Source organism: Dama dama, chromosome X (genome assembly GCF_033118175.1).
Source record: "Dama dama isolate Ldn47 chromosome X, ASM3311817v1, whole genome shotgun sequence".
Lineage (NCBI taxonomy): Eukaryota > Metazoa > Chordata > Mammalia > Artiodactyla > Cervidae > Dama > Dama dama.
Window position 1 is genome coordinate 101,250,957 of NC_083714.1, and position 19,571 is coordinate 101,270,527.

The window sequence follows — 19,571 nt, forward strand, 5'->3', positions numbered from 1 at the left end:
GTATTTATCTCAGTCTCTTTTACTCTCAAGAAGGTCCAGTTCATGAAACAAGTTATATTGTCACCTTACTTCCAATTAAAAATATACTAACGGAAAGTGAAACTAGACAGCAACTTGAAGCATAAACCTTAAATCACCCATCCAACCCAAAAGAACTCACCAGTCAGCCTCGGTAGAACTGCTTCTAAGTACACTAAGATGCCAGGTATATGCCCTAGGTATTTTACTGACTTTAAACCAACATGTTCACCCTTAAGATAATTCTTACCTGTCCAACCCTGCAAGTATGAACAAACATCATGATGTAAGCGTGGGCAGCAGTGAGTGCATGTAGTAGAGGTGTGGCTTGAGCTGAGAGGGTAGCATCAGCAACATTGCCAGCACAAGCCAGTTCTCGCAATAACACTGAGCCCCCGGGGGATTCTATTGGGCGGTGTAAGGGCTCCAAGGAGGAAAGAATAGAGTCCAACTGAAGGAGACCTTCCTGGAGGACTTTGGGTTCATGTGACAGTGTCTGAAATAACAATAATTAAAGCATTAATGTACAATAAACTTCATATGCATATGTCTTAAAAGTCACAATGAAAGAAGTGGAAGACTCGACTCACAAATTTTAGACCTGGCCATGGTCTCTCACCTGGTAAATGGTGGAACCAAAAATGAATGCAGGTATGACATACCTAAACACCTCCTTTTAGAGCAGCACATCACTTCTCTTAAATGAGAGGCTGAGGTAAGTCAGTGGTTAAGTGGTAAGTCAGTCAAATTTAAATGATTGTGATGGCCAAACTGGAATACTGTTATAGCAAGGACTCCATGCTGTAAAATTAATTCCAAATTTTGCACAACAGGGAGCAATATTAGGTAAGGTTCTAAAGCATGGAAATGAACCACTGTTACAAATTTTTTTTTCTTACCACAATAAGAGAGACAAGTCTAGGACAGGCATTAGCTAGGCATTTTCTTATTTTGGAGATAACTCAAGGATTATATGGCCCTTGTAAATTTTTTTTGAGTCTGAAGAAAAATCTTGACAGTGAACACTACCACTTGCCATTCAAATAGGAGAACTTATGTCCCTTTCCTATGGTTTTAAATAAATCTATCCACCCTCACAGTATCTTAAGGGTACAATAAACCTGGAGCAGCCTCCCTTCCCCCTATCTCTTATGAATAGCACTTAATTAAATATTTGCAAAGAGAAAAGCAAAAAAAAAAATTAAATGCAAATGTCACAATTATGGATCTTTCCAAGTCCTCAAGAAATTCGATTCTGATTTTTAGCAGAAATTACTTATTGCACAACTCAGCTAACAAAGAAATGTCAAAGATATAATCCAATTCCTATAAAAATCCCAATGACTTTTGTTTTCAGAAACAAAAAAATCTCTCTCTTGAAATTCATACAGAATTTCTAGGGATCCCGAATAGATATAACTATCTTACACTGCAGTACTTGCATAAAGACAGACAGACATCAACACCAATGATTACAGAGTTCTAAAATAAACCCTTGGATACATGGTCAAATGATTTTTGACAAGGTTACCAAGACAAGGGTGTAATAGGGAAAGGACAATCTTTTCAACAAATAGTGTTGGGAAAACTGGATACCCACATGAAAAAGAATGAAGTTGACTGTTACCTTACACCATATAAAAAATCAACTCAAAAGTAGATCAAAGACCTAAATATAAGAGCTAAAAACTATAAAACACCTAGAAAAAGCCATAGGACAAAAGCTGCATGACACTGAATTTAACAGTGATTTCTTAGGTATAACACCAAAAGCACGTGCAATGAAAGTAGAGCAAAAACAACAAAAAAACCCCCATAAAAACCAAACTGGGACTTCATAAAAATTAAAACATTTTTTCACATCAAATGACACTATCAACACAGTGAAAAGCAACTCATGGAATGGGAGAAAATAATCTACAAATCATTTATGATAAGGAATTAATATCCAGAATATATTAAGAACTCCTGTAACTCAACAAAAAACAAACCCAATGAAAGAAATGGGCTCTGCCTTATCCTTAGAAACTCCAGGCTTATGAGAGAAAGAAACCATCAGGCAACCAGGGGGGTGGAAAAGTGCTAGGCTATGTAGAGAAAATATGAAGAGTTGCTCCAGGCCAATGAGAAGAATTAGACAAGAAATACAGATGTGCCAGCCTGCTGAGAAACACCAGCCAGCAACACCTTACTTCTTTGAGACTGGGGAATGGCTTCATCTCTACTCTTTTACCTCAAAGGGAAATCTATGCCAAAAATAATTCGATAAATGGAGGACACACAGTTACTTGTGAACTGAAGTGAAACGCACAATCTCTTTGAGCCTTGGTTATTTTGAAGATTGAAAAATCTTGTTCCGTATGGGTGACCACCAAAAAACAATCTAAAGCCATCTACATATGTCACAACTGAGACAAACTGTTAAGTCTGTTGTCAAATAAAATGTACTGTTCTTGGGGAAAAAACGTACTGTTTTGGGAAAAGGACCCGAACAGACATTTTTCTAAAGAAGACATGTGGCCAACAGGCACACGAAAGATGCTCAACATTGCTAAACAACAGACAAATGCAAATCAAAACCATGAGATTTCATTCCATACTCATTAGGTTGGCTAGTATCAAAAAACTATAAAATAACAAGAGTTGGTAAGGATGCAGAGAATCTGTTGATTGGAATGTGGAATGGTGTAGTTGCTGTGGATAATAAAATAGTTTCTCAAAAAATTAAAAACAGAACTACCAAATGATCTAGCAAATCCTACATCTGGGTAGATAACCAAAAAACTGAAAGCAGTGTCTCAGGTATGATCTCATTTTAAAGTCAAACTCAGAACCAGAGAGTAGAATGGTGATTGTCAGGGGCTGGGGGATGTTGTGGAGATGCTGGTCGAAGGGTACAAACTTTCAGTTATAAGATGAATAAATTCTGGGGATCTAATGTATACTGTGGTAACTATAATTAGCTAATTATATATACTATGTTATATATCAGAAATTTATTAAGAGAGTAGATCTTAAGTGTTTTCAATATACACAAACGCAGAGTCTGGAGGACACATCCACGTTTGTAGCAGCACCATTCATAAAGGTAAGCAACTAAAACTGTCTATCAATAACAAAATGCAGTTTATATATACACTGGACTATTATTCACCCTTAAAAGCAGAAGAAAATTATGACATACGCTACAACATGGATGAATCTTGAGAACATTATGCTAAGCAAATTAAATCAGTTATACAAAGAAAAATACCTTATGAATTCAAATTACATGACATACCTAAGGAGTCAAAATTCAAGACAGAAAGTAGAATGGCGGTTACCAGGGTCTGATAGGGAGACGGGAATTGAAAGCTGTTTAAAGTGCAGAGTTTCAGTTTTGCAAGATGAAGAGAGTTCTAGAGATGCTTTTCACAACAATGTGGTGTACTAAACACTATTAAACTATACACTGAGAAATGGCTAAAGTGGTAATTATCATGTTATGTCTATTTTACCACTATTTAAAGCAACTTCATTTTTTGGGCAAAATTTGAGCAATGAACTACAGGTCAACCATGCTTAAAATACACAACTATCAAGCCTGACAAAGGAAAAAAAAATACATGGTGAAACAGTACCAGATTGTGTTAAAACCCACCTCCAAAGCTTTCTTGGAGCTACATTTTCCCTTCCAAAAAACTTGTATGTTAGAACTACATACCAAACTCAGGGAAAAAGAACACTTGACTTTTCAATGAGAAATAACATGGCACACTATTAGTCACAAAATCCACTTGTAGTACATAACCACAAATTTCTTCATTATGTTTTAGTTGAAGGGGAGACCATGGTAAAAACATGTATATAGAAGTACTGCAAAATTGATTTCTAAAAGAAATGAAAATATTTGGTCAGATGCTTCTTACCAATATGGATTTGCAGACACCTGCAACAGCCTGACAGGCTGCAGATGTGGGAAAGTCAATGGGCAGATTGGGAAGACCCAAAATGGTAACCAAAGGCAAGAGTCCTTTCTGATTCACAAATTCCTGGCAGTGGTCATCAGTTGTATTGTTGCTCAGAATAGATTCCACAAATTTCATCTGGGTAATGAAAATTTTAAATAAAGTTAGAGCCTGACACTTGGAACTAAAATGCTAGCTTGGAATAAGGATAGGGGTGACCTTATAGTCATGAAATCAGTATTTCCTAGGATAATCAGGTAAATAGGGATAGGCACATTATATGAAACCTAAACATTCAGAAAATAAGGAGTAATTACAACTTCTTCCCAATCTATCTTTTCAGCTACACCTCAAGTCCCATAATTTGAGAGCACAGAGAGGCTAAATGACTTGCACATGGCCACACCATGAATTAGTGACAGAATCAGGTTTAATCTCTTAATTTGCTTGTTTAGTCTTTCTTGCATGAGAATATGTTGCCTCTCCCTGGAAGTAAACAACATAGATACTTTCCTTCAAATGTGCTCATAATGCAAATGAAACTTAGAATCCTGGAACACGGATTTAGACCAAACAAAGTATTCTGTAAGGGTAAGAAAGTAAAATATGGCCAACAAACACACAGCCAAAAGACAAACCATCTCTGGACGTCTTGTCTGGAAGTGCTTATTGGGCTAGAACAAATGCTAAGTGGGCTTCCCCTTACAGATAATTCTGGGAAAATTCAAACTCTTTTTCCTGTGAGACACACAGCAAGTTAAAAGAAAACACCACATTAAATTTTTCTTTTTTTCGTAAAAGAGAAAGAAGTTAATGAGAAAAATGGCAAGTAATGGGAAAAAAACATGTTGGGACACATTCAAAGAACATAATACTAGATTGGCCTAACAAAGCCCATTGTCCTTCTGTTTGATTTCCCAAGGGAAATGAATAGAAAATTGGGACTCTTCAAAAAAGGGACTGCTAGCTAAGTTTTGGCAAATCAATCTCACAGAACAAGTTTTGTATATCTTTACCCACTGCTCTGAAGTTTAAGGGCCCCAGTAAAATTAAAGTCATCAAATTATTTGGTAACCCCACACATTTTCCAGAAAAACACACATCTTTACTCAGTTTGCCCTACCATTAATCTTACCACATTAAGGATGTAATCCATGAGGGGAATAGGAATACGCTCTTCTGTACCAACAACCCTGTTAAGGGAGAAAAGAGTGAGTTACACAGAAATTCACAATACCAGTGTAAGAGAGCAAAGAGAAGAAAAGGAAATAATGAAATTCTAGGCTTTTCTCTCAGTTAAGACATATCCTCTAGTATACAGCACAGAAAAAAGGGAAAAGAGGTGAAATCAATTCTGAAGGTAGGTCTCCTAGCCTGAGTAGGGTGACAGCACAAAAGGAAAAACCAAACTTTCACAAACACAGCATTTGTATGTATCTCAAAAGAAACTTCTAAATGAGGCAAACTACTCTAAGAGGAATTCATCAATATGAAAATATAAAAAATAAGCAAGGTCAATTAAGAGACTATTTAAATTTGTTTGAAGAAAGGAGCTAGAAAGAAAGAAACAACATCTTAACATGTTCTTACATCAGATTTAAAGTTATAAAGAACAGGAAATGGAATTTAATTTTAGTCAAGATTCCATGCTTAGATTTATCAATTATTCAGAACAGATGAAGTTAATCCAAGATGGAGGCTATACCCAAGGCTGCCTTTTCTAACAAGCTTTTCCTGAACTATCTATAGATTGTGATAATGTCCTTTTGCTTCATATGCTTCAATGATGCATTGAAGATAAGAAGGCTGCAATAATGCCACAGCTGCAGAAAATGCAGTCTTTAGCCCATCTTGGCTTTTGTAAGAAGTAAACAGAGGGAAAAAACCCCCAAAACTAAAACAAAATATAACTAAAAGATAAACCCTAGGAAAGGACAAAACTTGAGGCAAATAAGGAAAATTTTGGACATAGGCCTTTGGGAGAAAAGGGCAGAAATGGAAGAAGGGAAAGGTAGGGGGAGAAGGCAGAAAAATTGACAAGAAACTAGTAATTTTCACCTCTGAGCAAGATAAAATGTGAACAAAGATTTGCCAGGCATAAGGATATTTGGCAGCAAAATGGAGACTAGGCAAAGAGAGTGGAGAGGCAAGATGAATGGCTTTAGAGCTAAAACATCCAGAGCGAGAGCTTGGGTAGGATGCTGTGAACACGCTCAATGAAGAATCTGGGGAAGAACTTTCTACAAAGGGAGGACCTATATATATGCCAGGAATGAAAGGATTCCCTGGGAAGACTGCAAACCTTTCCCTGACTATAAACCTCCTCAGAACCACTGCTACTTACACCAATTATACACCACCCCAGCCTAAGTGCACCTTCTTGGGAGAGAATCTCTACAACTAAGAATTATAGGTGTGGCTCTAGCCCAGGGAGATACCTGCCCCTTTGCAGAAGCCAAATAAAAGGGCAAAGAGCCAAAGTAACTATCATGAAATGGGACTTAGGTACTTTCTTCACTTGCTAGATGGAAATTGGGGAGAACAAGAGAGAAAACACCAACAGTGGTTCTTAAACTCCAAGAACAAACTTGTTCAGTAACTACTTTGCCCCCTCTATCGTCAACTTTTTGCCTTCCAGGCTCAGGACATCATATAGGAATAGTAAAAATGATCAACTCAGAAATCCCCCTACTAACTGGTTTTAAGGAAATCCTAACCTCATATGAAACTTTGACCCATAGCATCTTTGAAACAATGAAAGATTGCATTCCTATAATGAACCAAATAATTTACCTTAACTGTCAAATTAAAAACTTCTGCTTCTCCCCATTCTCCAAAACAAACATTCCCAAATTTAATTTTACATGTGTATTTAGGATGCTGGAGCCTGTAATCAGATGTAGAGGAGGATTCCAATTGAGTGTCATAGTACATGGGTATAGGACAGGAGATGTCATGTTTTGGCTTTTTGTAGGGAGGGGAGTGGATGGGTGGGTAGGAAAATCAGGTCTTTCTTCCCACTTCTGAGGAGACACAGTTGCCTTTGGCAAAAAGAGCCCTTTCAGTGGGCCACACGGAGAAGGCAATGGCAACCCATTCCAATACTCTTGCCTGGAAAATCCCGTGAACGGAGGAGCCTGGTAGGTTGCAGTCCATGGGGTCGCTGAATCAGACATGACTGAGTGATTTCACTTTCACTTTTTACTTTCCTGCACTGGAGAAGGAAATGGCAACCCACTCCAGTGTTCTCGCCTGGAGAATCCCAGGGACGGCGGAGCCTGGTAGGCTGCCGTGTACAGGGTTGCACAGAGTTGGACACAACTGACGCAATTTAGCAGCAGCAGCAGCAGTGGGACACAATTCAGGGAACTGCTTCTCTGCATTTGATGCCTTTAAACTCAAACAGTTTTCATTCAAGTTTCAAAGGGCACATGGATTTATGTCACCCATTTCTTTCAAGTTGGTAGGTGGTTAGGCAAAATAAATGAAATCAATCACAAAAATAAACCATGGTGCCCAACTGAAAAGCTTGGTTACTTACTGGCAAGTATATTCACCCCCAGCAATGTCAGTTTCGCTGAGCTCAAACAATTTAGAAGGCAGAAGAAAGAGGCCAACAAATAAGTATTTAGTACTACTTGTGGTGAATATCTTTGAATGTAGAACAGAGCTCCATGTATTTGGGGTAGATTGTAGTGCCTAACTTTCCTTATTCCAGATTTCTAGGACAAATCACGTGTCTCAAGATCAAATACAATCACTTTTTTCAAATACTGCTGATTTCAGTGGGAAAAAAACAACAAGGAAAAAGAACACTGTCTTAGTCTGGAAAAAAACTGAAAACTTGAAAGTTTATCAACAGGCAAATGGATAAATGCTGTAGTATATTCATGCAATGCAATACTACTCAGCAACAAAAACAACATACTGATAGACAACACAGATGAATCTCAAAACCACACTATGCAACAAAAGTCAAAAATAAGAAAGTATATACATTACGTATGATATACATGTAAGACTCCATTTATTCTATTTATATGTTCTATAACAGGCTGACTTGCTCTTTGAATGACAGAAATAAGATAGGCAGCTGCCTCATTTTAAGGCAGGGAAATAGGAAATGTAAAATTAATTAATGGAAAAAATTACCTATCATTTAAGGCATCAGAAAAGAGATGGAGGCATGGGAGACAAGAATTTATCTGGGGTTTCATTGAAGAATTCTGCATAGGGTGGGGGAGGGATACAAACATACTTTTGAGGAGGGGGTGGCACTCACTGCAAATTTTTCTACCATGACAACTATCTGGGATAGGGAGATAAAAGAATTTGCCTTTACGAAAATAAACAAATGGGTCCTAATTAAACTTTAGAGCTTTTGCACAACGAAGGAAACTATAAGCAAGGTGAAAAGACAGCCTTCAGAATGGGAGAAAATAACAGCAAACGAAGCAATGGACAAAGAATTAATCTCAAAAATATACAAGCAGCTCCTGCAGCTCAATTCCAGAAAAATAAACAACCCAATCAAAAAATGGGCCAAAGAACTAAACAGACATTTCTCCAAAGAAGACATACAGATGGCTAACAAACACATGAAAAGATGCTCAACATCACTCATTATCAGAGAAATGCAAATCAAAACCACAATGAGATACCATCTCATACTGGTCAGAATGGCTGCTATCAAAAAGTTTACAAACAACAAATGCTGAAGAGAGTACACAGAAAAGGGAACCTTCTTACACTGTTGGTGTGAATGCAAACTAGTACAGCCACTATGGAGAACATTGTGGAAATTCTTTAAAAAATTGGAAATAGAACTGCCATAGCCCATCAATCCCACTGCTGGGGATACACACCGAGGAAACCAGAATTGAGAGACACGTGTACCCCAATGTTCATCGCGGCACTGTTTACAATAGCCAGGACATGGACGCAACCTAGATGTCCATCAGCAGATGAATGGATAAGAAAGCTGTGGTACAAATACACAATGGAATATGACTCAGCTATTAAATGAATGCATTTGAATCAGTTCTAATGAGGTGAATGAAACTGGAGCCTATTATACAGAGTGAAGTAAGTCAGAAAGAAAAACACTAATACAGTATATTAATGCATATAGATGGAATTTAGAAAGATGGTAACAATGACCCTATATGTGAGACAGCAAAAGAGACACAGATATAAAGAACAGACTTTTGGACTCCATGGGAGAAGGCGAGGGTGGGATGATTTGAGAGAATGGCACTGAAACATGTATATTATCATATGTGAAATAGATCACCAGTTCAGTTCGATGCATCAGACAGGGTGCTCAGGGCTGGTGCACTGGGATGACCCTGAGGGATGGGATTGGGAAGGAGGTGGGAGGGGGTTTCGGGATGGGGAACACATGTACACCCATGGCTGATTCATGTCAATGTATGGCAAAAACCACTACAATACTGTAAAGTAATTAGCCTCCAATTAAAATAAATAAATTTTTTTAAAAAAAGAATTTGCTTTTAATAGATAGTGGTTTTCAAAATGTAAGTTGAGTTTAGGTAGTCTTTTGCATTCTCTCTCAGCCCTAATAATCCTCATATGACCCAAATGAAGCTTGTGAAGGTGGCAGAAGTAGAAAAGTATACATGTATCAATATTTGTGAGATTACATGTATCAATATTTGTGAGATTCTTAGATTAGCAAGAGCCTGGGCATTAGGGTGCATGGGCTTAGGTAGTTGTGACTCCTAGGGTCTAGAACACAGGCTCAACAGTTGTGGCAAATGGGCTTAGTTGCTCCATGGCATGTGGGATCTTCCTGTATCAGGGATCAAACCTGTGTCTCACACTGGTAGGCAGATTCTTTACCACAGAGCCACCAGGGAAGCCCCCTAATCTGATACTCTTGATTCATTCTATCAACCACTAAGTAAACAGTTATTGACTGATTATCTACTATATACAAAGTGATTGGGATATACTGTTGGATGAGACATTGTCCTTGCCTTTGGAGAAGTATACAGGTTAGTGGGGGAAACCACTAGAGAATATATAAATAATTTTTAACAAAACTGTTGGGAGAAAATTTCCTGTAAGAGTAAGGTATTTGAGTTGAACTTGCAGGAATTTGGCAGATAGAAAAGGAGAGAAGGTAATTTGGGGATGGGGATAAATATGAAGATAATATACAGTGACACATGATACTACACTTGATCTTAGCCAAAAGGCCGAGAAGCGATACAGTGACACATGATATTCCAAGAAGAGTGTGCAGAGTGAAGACATTTGAAGATTTGAAAAAAAATGTCAATTTATCAAGGCAGCTTAAAATCTGGGCATGTTAGACAAAAGATATAAGGAGTCTAGGTAGAAAAGTTATATGCAGATGAATGTGCATAGTTTGACTCAAAACCACCACATATACTAACATTCAAGAAATCATTCCCTCGTTTGTTGTCAGGAAAGAGAATTCTATGCCAGCAGGATGGCTGACAATCCAGGATGTGGGAATGAAGCATTAAGATTCCAACTCCTTTGCAAGTGAAGTCCTGCAATCTTTTAGTGTATCCTCCTTTCTCCTTTTCCAGAAAGAGAACATTTCAATCAAAACAGAAGAAGATGGCATTAGATGAAGGTAGGGTTGCCTTCTCAGATAAGGAAACTATATCTGACCAAGAAAGCAACATACTTCATTACTTTCTAGAGTTTCAAGAGGGGATACTTGTTTTGGATTCTAGACCTTCACTCCTGGTGTCTATTCCACCATAATCTTAAGTCCCAAGTCACCCTTCAAGATCAGCACAAACCCATTCATATCCACGCCTAAAATGATCATGCTTTTCTCAAAATGACTTCTATATATACATCAAAAGAGCACTTATTAAATAAGTGAATGCATGACTGTCCGGAGGGATCACACCTACTTCTAGCATGAAAGTAATTAAGAGTTATAGCAACAGCTATTGCTTTTCATCCCTTGCATGCAAACATGGTAAGTTCAAAGAACCAGGTCCACTGGTAGTCTTTATCATTTCTATCCCCATCTTACCATCCAGGAAATCAATTTTTATGTAGAATAAACCTCAAATAAATAGAAGAAGGAAAATCTACTGTGTCTGACTACAATCATATAGTACATTCCAAAACCTTCTGATTTATCTGGAATGAACAGATCAAATAAACAAAGACCAATCAGCAAATCCCTGTAACTCCTAAAAATTTCTTAGGAGATACATGCTCTCTTATGGAAACAGTCAAGCAGTAAATGATGTGGAATACAAAATCAACAAAGGGAAATCCTCTGAGGAAGGTCATTTAATTTGATATATTGAATTCTGACTGAATTTCATGAACAGCATTTAAGAAAGCAAGCTTGCTAAGGCCACCAAAACAAACACCAAAGCACAAACGACACACAAGAATCAAAGAAAGAAAAATTATAAGACATTTGGGGCTGGAAGAACCTTACAACCAGATCTAATTCAACTCTCATTTTTAACAGGTGAAAACAACATGCTCAAGATCACAAGGCTAGAGAACTTGTCTTGTGAACACTTACTGCTGATTAGGCTCAGTTTCATTCTGCTGGGTAGAATTAAAGCTCTGCATGGCCTGTACTTCCTCTTCCTCCTCATCCTCACTAGAGGCCTCTTCTGCAGCATGGTTAGATCTTGGGGGAGGAGCAGCGGCAGTGCCATCTGCCTTCTGGATTGATGGCTTCTGACAGATGTATTTAGGGTCTCTTCCAAGATTACAGATTTCTTCAAGTAACTGAAAGGGAAAGGAAGCAAGATTATTTATTAGTAATTAAGGAATGGGGAGATGACTAACATTTTTGGAGCACTTTCTATGTGCTATATACAGAAGTGCCCAAACACTTTTGTTGTTTGTTCAGTTGCCCAGTCATGTCCGACTTTTTGCGACCCCATGAACTGCAGCACGCTAGGCCTCCCTGTCTCTCACCATCTCTTTTACTTTCCACAAATTCATGTCCATTGCATTGGTGATGCCATCCAGCCATCTCATCCTGACGCCCTCTTCTCCTTCTAAAACACTTGAACTAAATGTTATATACACTATTTCTGGCATGTAGCCATTAATTTCATTTTACAAGAAGGAAATTGGAAGTCCTACGAATTTAAATAACTTCTTCAGGATCACATGGCTGTTAAGTGATTGACTGACTGACCTGACTCCATGTTCTAACTCACCAACCACCAGTAACTCATATACCAGTTTCAATAATCCTAAGAGACAACTAGTAAATGTGAAATAAAAAAAACCCAAACAAAAACCCAAGCAAGAAAGATTAGAAAGGGTAATATGCTTTTACAAACAGAAGCTAAGCCTTAACAACTTCTTAATATCCTATACAAGAATGCAATACTTAAGTGACTTTTTTGGGGGGGAGGGACAAAGGACCAACCGAAGGACTTGGAGGAAATGAGGCAGACATAATCCTCTTATAGGCACAGTCTAAGAATCCAAATGACCTCCAATATACCATGCCTTTTCCTAAAAACTCCCACTCCACTGCTTTCTCATGCCCATGATCATGGCCGTATCACTTCCCACCTTGATGATCGCAGTTGTTGCATCTGTTTTGAGGGTAGGCTGATGTCTCATGAGTTCATCTACAGCACTTCCTAGGTTGGAGGCAGTATCCCCTTAAAGCCAAAAATGAAACTGTTAGGCTGTAGAAAACAGAGCTTGAACTATTTTTTTTTTTTTTTTTGGTGTCAATTTAAGGAGGAAAGGAGAAATTGAGTTGGTGGTTGTTGATTTTCTAATGTCATGCTTTCTCGAGTGAAATCATACCAACTTCTACAACCAAATCACTGGACAGCAGTCTAGTAAACACATTTAAAAGTAACCATGTGTGCTACATTATACTCTAGTACTCTCAGTCAAGGTCTGAGTTAGTACTGAAGAGTGAAGAGAGCGTGAGAAAAGAAAGGAGCATAAACCGTTAACCCTGACTGCCCTGATAAAGAATGATAATGGCTAAAATGCTACAGTGGTGACAAAGCACATTTTTGAAAACTGGGTTCCTTCTGAAACTCTACCTTATTGCTATGCCTCAGTGATCTGGTCTCAAATACACTGAGAAGGAAATCTATTCATTTGTGACTATCTTAGGGACTTCGATATTAGAAAAGAAAATTACCAGGATCTCCTGTTGGTGAAGACTAGATGGTAGACCTGAAAATCTACTGCTGGTTTTCTAATATCTATTCCTCAACAGCACTGTAACAGTACATATAACAGTGAACTGCTGAGAAGTAAGGAAATATTATGAACACAGGTAAAGGATGAAATATTCTTTTCTACCTCCAATAGAATGTATGGCGATAATTCCCAATAAACACACACCTAGCCAGAGACATGAAGTGAGATCAAGGAAGAAACAATTTCCTTGCCAATTGGTGGCTTGGAAATCACCTCAATCTTGGCACAACAGCAAACCAATTATTTACTGTAAGTAAATTCTCATGAATTACCTAGAGGATCAGAACTCCTCCTCCTCCGCATGGCTGGGAGGTAATCTGGAGACAGGAGAACTTTGAAGAGACGTTCAAAAGGCTGACACTGTACAAATGACTGCAGACCTCGGGCATTCAAGCAGAGTGCACTGAATACATTTGGGAGGGAGCCAAGGACTTCACGGGTAGCAGGAACCTAGAGAGAAGATAAAGTGAGCTTGAAGACATTTAGAAGAGTCCAGGCAGACTTGGGAAAACATTGGCCAGGGGTACTGCACAGAGAGATAAAAAGAATCTTGATAACCAGACCCCAATAGTTTCTTTTCTTTTTAAAATACTTTTTATTTTATATTGGAGTATAGTTGATTAACAATGTTGTGAGTTTCAGGTGCACAGCAAAGTGATTCAGTTATACATACACATGTATCTATTCTTTATCAGATTTCTTTTCCCATTTAGGTTGTTCCATAATATTGAGCAGATTTCCCTGTTATATAGTAGATCCTTATTCGTTATCCATTTAAACTACAGCAAGTGTGTACATGTCATTCCCATACTCCCTAACTATCCCTTCCCCTCATCCTCCAATAGTTTCAATACTACGTATAGAAGAGAGAATTTTCATGCCATAAGACTGCTTTTGGTGTGTGTGTGTATTTTATAGAAAGGGGTTATGCACTGAGAATTCTTTACAGAGCAGCAGGAAAGACTCACGTCTTTGATAAGCAGTGCATGTAGCATGACATCTGTCAATCCATTGTCCTGGAGTGAGGAAAGCAATGATGGTTCTTGAAATACAAACACAGTCACCACTTCAGTAGCTAAAAAGAGACGAGAAATATAAGAAACTGAGAGATTCTTCACAAGTATTAAAAGCAAAATTTCAAAGGTTCAAACCAAAGTAACAGCAGCATACATAAAAAAATCCCAGAACTCAATGTACAACATTTAAATGTATACAATTAGTATGAAGTAAAAGTTCTTGATACTGCTCATCAGAGACTGATCACTATTAGGAATTTAGTGATTAATCTTTTAAGATTTGTATGGAGCAATGTATAGGTATGACAATTATATATAGTTAATAATATTGTATTGAGTAGTATAAATATGCTAAGAGAGCAGATTTCAGATTCTCTCATCACACAAAAAAAGGAAACTATGTGAGGAGATAATGCTTAACTGTAGAAATTATTTCACTATATATATCAAATTGTGTTGTACACCTTAAATATACAACATTTAAGAAAAAATATATGACTAAAAACTGAAATTTTAATTTTTAAAAGAATGAGGTTAACTTCATTTTTCAATTGTAATACACATGATATAATCTCCTTTATCTTTCCCATTTCACTACAACTCATTCAATTTGAATGGCTGTATACCATTCCACTATATACATGTACCACCCTGTATACAAACCAGTCCATAGTGGGAAAAATTGATAAATTTAAAAATAAACTCTTTTTTGTATGTTTATGCAGGAAACAAATGTATGATGCGGTTGTGAGTTTGCTGGGTTAAAATGAATGTAAATTTACAGATGAAAATGGACAAAATATCTTCTAAAAAGCCCTTTCGGCAATTTAAAAATACCAGGAATGTTAAGAGTCCTTGGGTATTAATCGGACCAATTTTTGACAATATTGAGAAATGTGCCCTAAGACTTCTATTAATGATTCTAGAATTTGGCAAAAAGTCTATGCAAGAGGAAACAGTATAGCATTATTGCATTCATTAAAAAGTAGCCAAAAGAGAAGCTAGAAAAAATACTTAGTAACAAAAAAAGCAGAATTTAGTGAAACTACAAGCAAAAAGCACAAATAATTAAAACCAATAACCAGTCTTCAGGAAGGACTGAAAAAAGTTTACAAACTTAAGGAAAATCTAATAAAGAGTAATATATATCAGCAATGAAAAAAGACATAACTGGATTCAGAACAAATAACATTTTATAAACTATGTGAAGTGCATGATGAAGTGCAGTGCTTTTATAAGATGTCATAAAAATCAACTCTCAAGAAATGACAGATTAGACTATTACAAGAATTTTTAAAATAAAAAATACTACCAGGTAACAGAAAGGAATCAAGCCAATCAAGCCGATTCTAGACATGTTATTAAATCTTTAGGAACAATTAAAACAAGGCTTTCTAACACATGAGATTTTTTTTAAAAGTTTGCTTTTAAAACTTAACAAGGAAGGTACATGCATATACAATATCCATAAGCCATGTATAAAACAAACTCATAATTGCTGATACCTAAGATCTAAAAGAAAGCAGAGGATTTTCAGTTCAAGACAGTGAACAGAACTCCTCTCATCAAATACTAATGAAATGGCAGATACATGACAATTACTGGGACCAAGAGTTATGAATGGCCTTTGCTATTTCTGATGAGCTATATAAACTTATGGAAATAAGTCCTTTTTTGGGTTTCTATTGGTATATGAAAGCCTCTTCAATAGACATTCATTTGTACAAATTCCTTAGAATTCAGATTCTAAGGAGCTATTAAAACTGAGTATTCATAAACTAAAATTAGTGTCCTATCATCAAGTCTGTTATCTTGAGGAGGTCTAACTGTAATGCTGCATCACAATGCTACTGTGCAAGGGGGACAGTTTAAATACTCCTTTAAAATTAATAGATGATTAAGAATTAGAATGAACACAGAAAAACCAATCAGCTTCAGATGGAACTAAGCAACTAACTCTTAAAAGAATTTAGATAACTCTTTAAAAGCAAATTCTAGAATCCACAAGCCCATAAAATAGCAACAATCCAAGACAAATGGTCTCTTAAAAATAAGGTAATAGCTGGCTATCAAAAACACCTGTTAAAAAAAACTAAAGATTTGATAATACAACAGGCATCTTAAAAGAGCATACAGAGAAATTCTCTCAGAAAGTTGTGACATGAGATCTTATGGTAGGCTAAGAACAGGGCATATGCAGACTTGAACAGATTAAACTGTGGCAAAGCTAAAACAGGAGATGAGAGAGAAGAAAGGGCAGTTGAGGAAGTTAAAGGGGACATAGTTGGGCATAAAAGAGTGCCAGAAAAGCCAGAGGTAGAATTTGGGAGGAGGCAGTCTTTACTTAGTGGGTTTCAGCATGGACAGCAGCAGGACATTACAACCTCACCAACTGCTTCCTCACTTACTTCCCCTTCAGGTTCTTCCTAGTATTCCACCAACTGGCTACAGAAGGGAGACATCAAATACCAGTGGGACATCTTTTTACCTTTTATACTGGGCCTCATCACCATCTTTGGTGTTACAGACAGAAGTTTAGGCGTCTTCATTCTGTGACAGATTCATCTTCTAGAGGCTACACAGGTAACTGCCCAACTCCTGGCCAACTACATAAACCGAACAGCTCAGGTCTTAGAAGCCCTTAATGAGGGACAAAGCAATCTACTTGCTATGATAACAGGTAAGCATTAAACTACCTATTGGTATTTCAAAGTGCAGCTTGTACCTTAAAAGGGGACTCCTGCTGCATGCGGGTTAATAGAATAGGAAAGATAGTTCAACAAATACAACAAACCAAAACAGCTAATGATATTACTAAAATACTCCAAGAGATTCTCAGTCGCCCATTAACTTCTTTCCCTGGCCATCTCCTGCCTGGGGTGAAAGGCTCTACACTATCATTTATGGAGTTAATAATTGTTGAACTAATTATTTTGGGTTGGATTTGCAAATTTCATCCCTCTCAAGTACAAGTTTATTTACAGGGAACCTGTCAGGTTGTTATGCTAATTTAAATGCCAGGGACGAATTAAGACTTTAAAGAAGGAATTCTGTTTTTATGCTTCCTGCATTATCCTGAGAGGGCTCACCTGCTCCGCACTCCTGACCACAAGAACAAGTATCTTCTTGCCGCTTCTTTTAAACTTCCCCTTTATAAATAAAGGCTTGTGCATTTGCTTTTCTGTTTGGGGGATTTCTCCCAAAGAGAGAGCCATCCTTCCCTGCCCCGTTACCTGGGACTTCTCCAACTGAGTAACAAATCTTTCTTTGATCATACCAAACTACTGTCAGAAGTTTTTCCATCTGAAACTAACCTTGGGAGGAGTCTCTCCACGTCAAAATGGAGTTGCTGTAACACAAGGGAACACTCCCTCAATCTGATTAAGAGGAGCAAAACATTCAACACAAAATCTTCTGCTGACCTCAAACTTTGTTTTAAAGCAAACCTCAAACTTAATGGTGAAATACTGACTGAATGCTTTCCCCTGAGGTCAGGAACAAAAAGTAAAATAAAGCATAAAGATTATAAACATAAAATCATTTGTAGATGATGACTTTATAGAATATCTTAAGAGATCAACAATTATGAACTACTAATTTAGCAAAGTAACAGGATACAAAGTTAATATACAAAACCCCTATATTGCTTTGGTGAGGGAATTAAGTATCTGAGCCCGTAGTAGCTAGAACTACTCCCTCCAGACACTCTGGAGTATTAAAATATGCATGCTACTGGTACCAGGAAGCATTCTCTATTTCTACACCTCCCACTAAATCCCTTTACAGTTTTAAGGGGAATTCTAGAAGCATATATATCTCGTTTATTGTCCTGAATATGTAAGAAACAATTTTCTTTACTACAGCTTACAGGTTTGACATTCAATTCTGAGAATGGAAAACATTCTGATTGGGCTTTTTAGACCAAGGTTAGGGGCTAAAAACCAGGGGCTTCCCTGGTGGCTCAGCGGCAAAGAATCTGCTTGCAGTGCAGGAGACACAGGTTTGATCCCTGTGTCTGGAATATCCCATAAAGGAGGGCATGGCAACCACTCCAGTACTCTTGCCTGGAGAATCCCATGGACAGAGAAGCCTGGCAGGCTACAGTCCATAGAGTTGCCAAGAGTCAGACATGACTGAAGTGACTGAGCCTGCAAGGGTTAACCACTGAATAAAGACATGTTTCTTATTATACCTGCAGTGTTTAAGTGTAGCACAAAAAGCTAAGTGTACAATAGTATTACTGATTGCAATACACTGAAGAAAAGGTTTCTGTAGTGTAATGGTTATCATGTTTGCCTGACACAATACATTGCAAATGGATAATTATTTGATAAGGAACTCTGATCTTTCTCTATTTCATCACCAACTAGAAAGATACAAAATCATACAGTGGACAAATATTCTGCAAGGATATAAAACATATACAAAGAACACTGCCAGGTTATTCCAGCTTGGTCTAAACAAGTTCAACTCCAGTTACCTAGGAGAAAGAGTGATGGGCCATAGTATTCTGCATTGCTGATGATGTGTTTCAGGGAGGTAGGCAGAGAACCATCCATCACTAAGAGAAAAGAAAATATCAAGAAGAACATGATCAGTCCAGTAGTAGTTTGATGGGTGGAGATGATGGATCAATACATTACATATACCACACAGTAGTAAACAAAGTCTATTTTGATTCCTTAATGGTATCCACTTGTCTCCTCCTAATATTTTATTATTTATTCTTTGTCTATGCAATAACCTTTTAACAGTAGATCAAAGAATAAAAGAATACAGAGACGGAGAGACAGAGTGGGGTAGCAGACTGGAAGTGAACACATCTAAAAGCTGGAAAAGGAAAAAAATAGATGAATCACTATTAAAATAGTTGAACAATCCTTAGGTCCAGGAAAAGTAACACTAAAGAACTAAAAGCTATTCAAAATGGCATGTCCTTTTCCTACAAAGTATGAAAAGGACCAATCCTTGAGAGAGTCAAACATCCTTCTAGAAATTATCTAGCATCCAATACCATGTCGTATGCCATCTGAGAAAGCAGGATCTTGAATGGCCTTCTTGAGGAAATTCAACATGGATTTGAGAAGTGCGGCTCGTTGTGGAATACACTGGACTCCTGGCAAGGGAGAAAGAGGATTATACTGGTTCACCATTATGTACAATCAGCAGGTACATAAAACAAATTTTTAGGAGATCTATATACACTATACCAATACTAGCAGACATTCGAAGTGAAATCTCTGGATGCTGGGAAGAACATTTACCTAAGCTTTAAAATGAGAAAAAATAAATCACCAAGGACCACACAAAATTATACTAGAAGTCTAAAGTATTAAGGAGAAAAATCACAAAGTAAAAAGATTAACTC

General features: G+C 37.4%; 1 protein-coding gene and 1 pseudogene across 10 annotated transcripts in view; both read right to left on the reverse strand.

Moving 5' to 3' along the window:
* HUWE1 (HECT, UBA and WWE domain containing E3 ubiquitin protein ligase 1) overlaps positions 1–19,571 on the reverse strand; it is a 152,846-nt gene that overhangs the window by 61,458 nt on the left and 71,817 nt on the right. For all 10 annotated transcript variants that reach the window (XM_061137923.1, XM_061137921.1, XM_061137929.1 and 7 more), the window contains 9 exons: positions 19,218–19,319; positions 18,684–18,764; positions 14,156–14,262; positions 13,460–13,637; positions 12,534–12,625; positions 11,518–11,729; positions 5,101–5,158; positions 3,927–4,103; positions 269–514 (listed from right to left, as the gene is read on the reverse strand). In XM_061137923.1, coding sequence (XP_060993906.1) covers positions 269–514; positions 3,927–4,103; positions 5,101–5,158; positions 11,518–11,729; positions 12,534–12,625; positions 13,460–13,637; positions 14,156–14,262; positions 18,684–18,764; positions 19,218–19,319 — 1,253 coding nt within the window. The remainder of the gene's footprint in view (positions 1–268; positions 515–3,926; positions 4,104–5,100; positions 5,159–11,517; positions 11,730–12,533; positions 12,626–13,459; positions 13,638–14,155; positions 14,263–18,683; positions 18,765–19,217; positions 19,320–19,571) is intronic.
* Positions 10,106–10,198, reverse strand: LOC133053365 (U2 spliceosomal RNA; annotated as a pseudogene).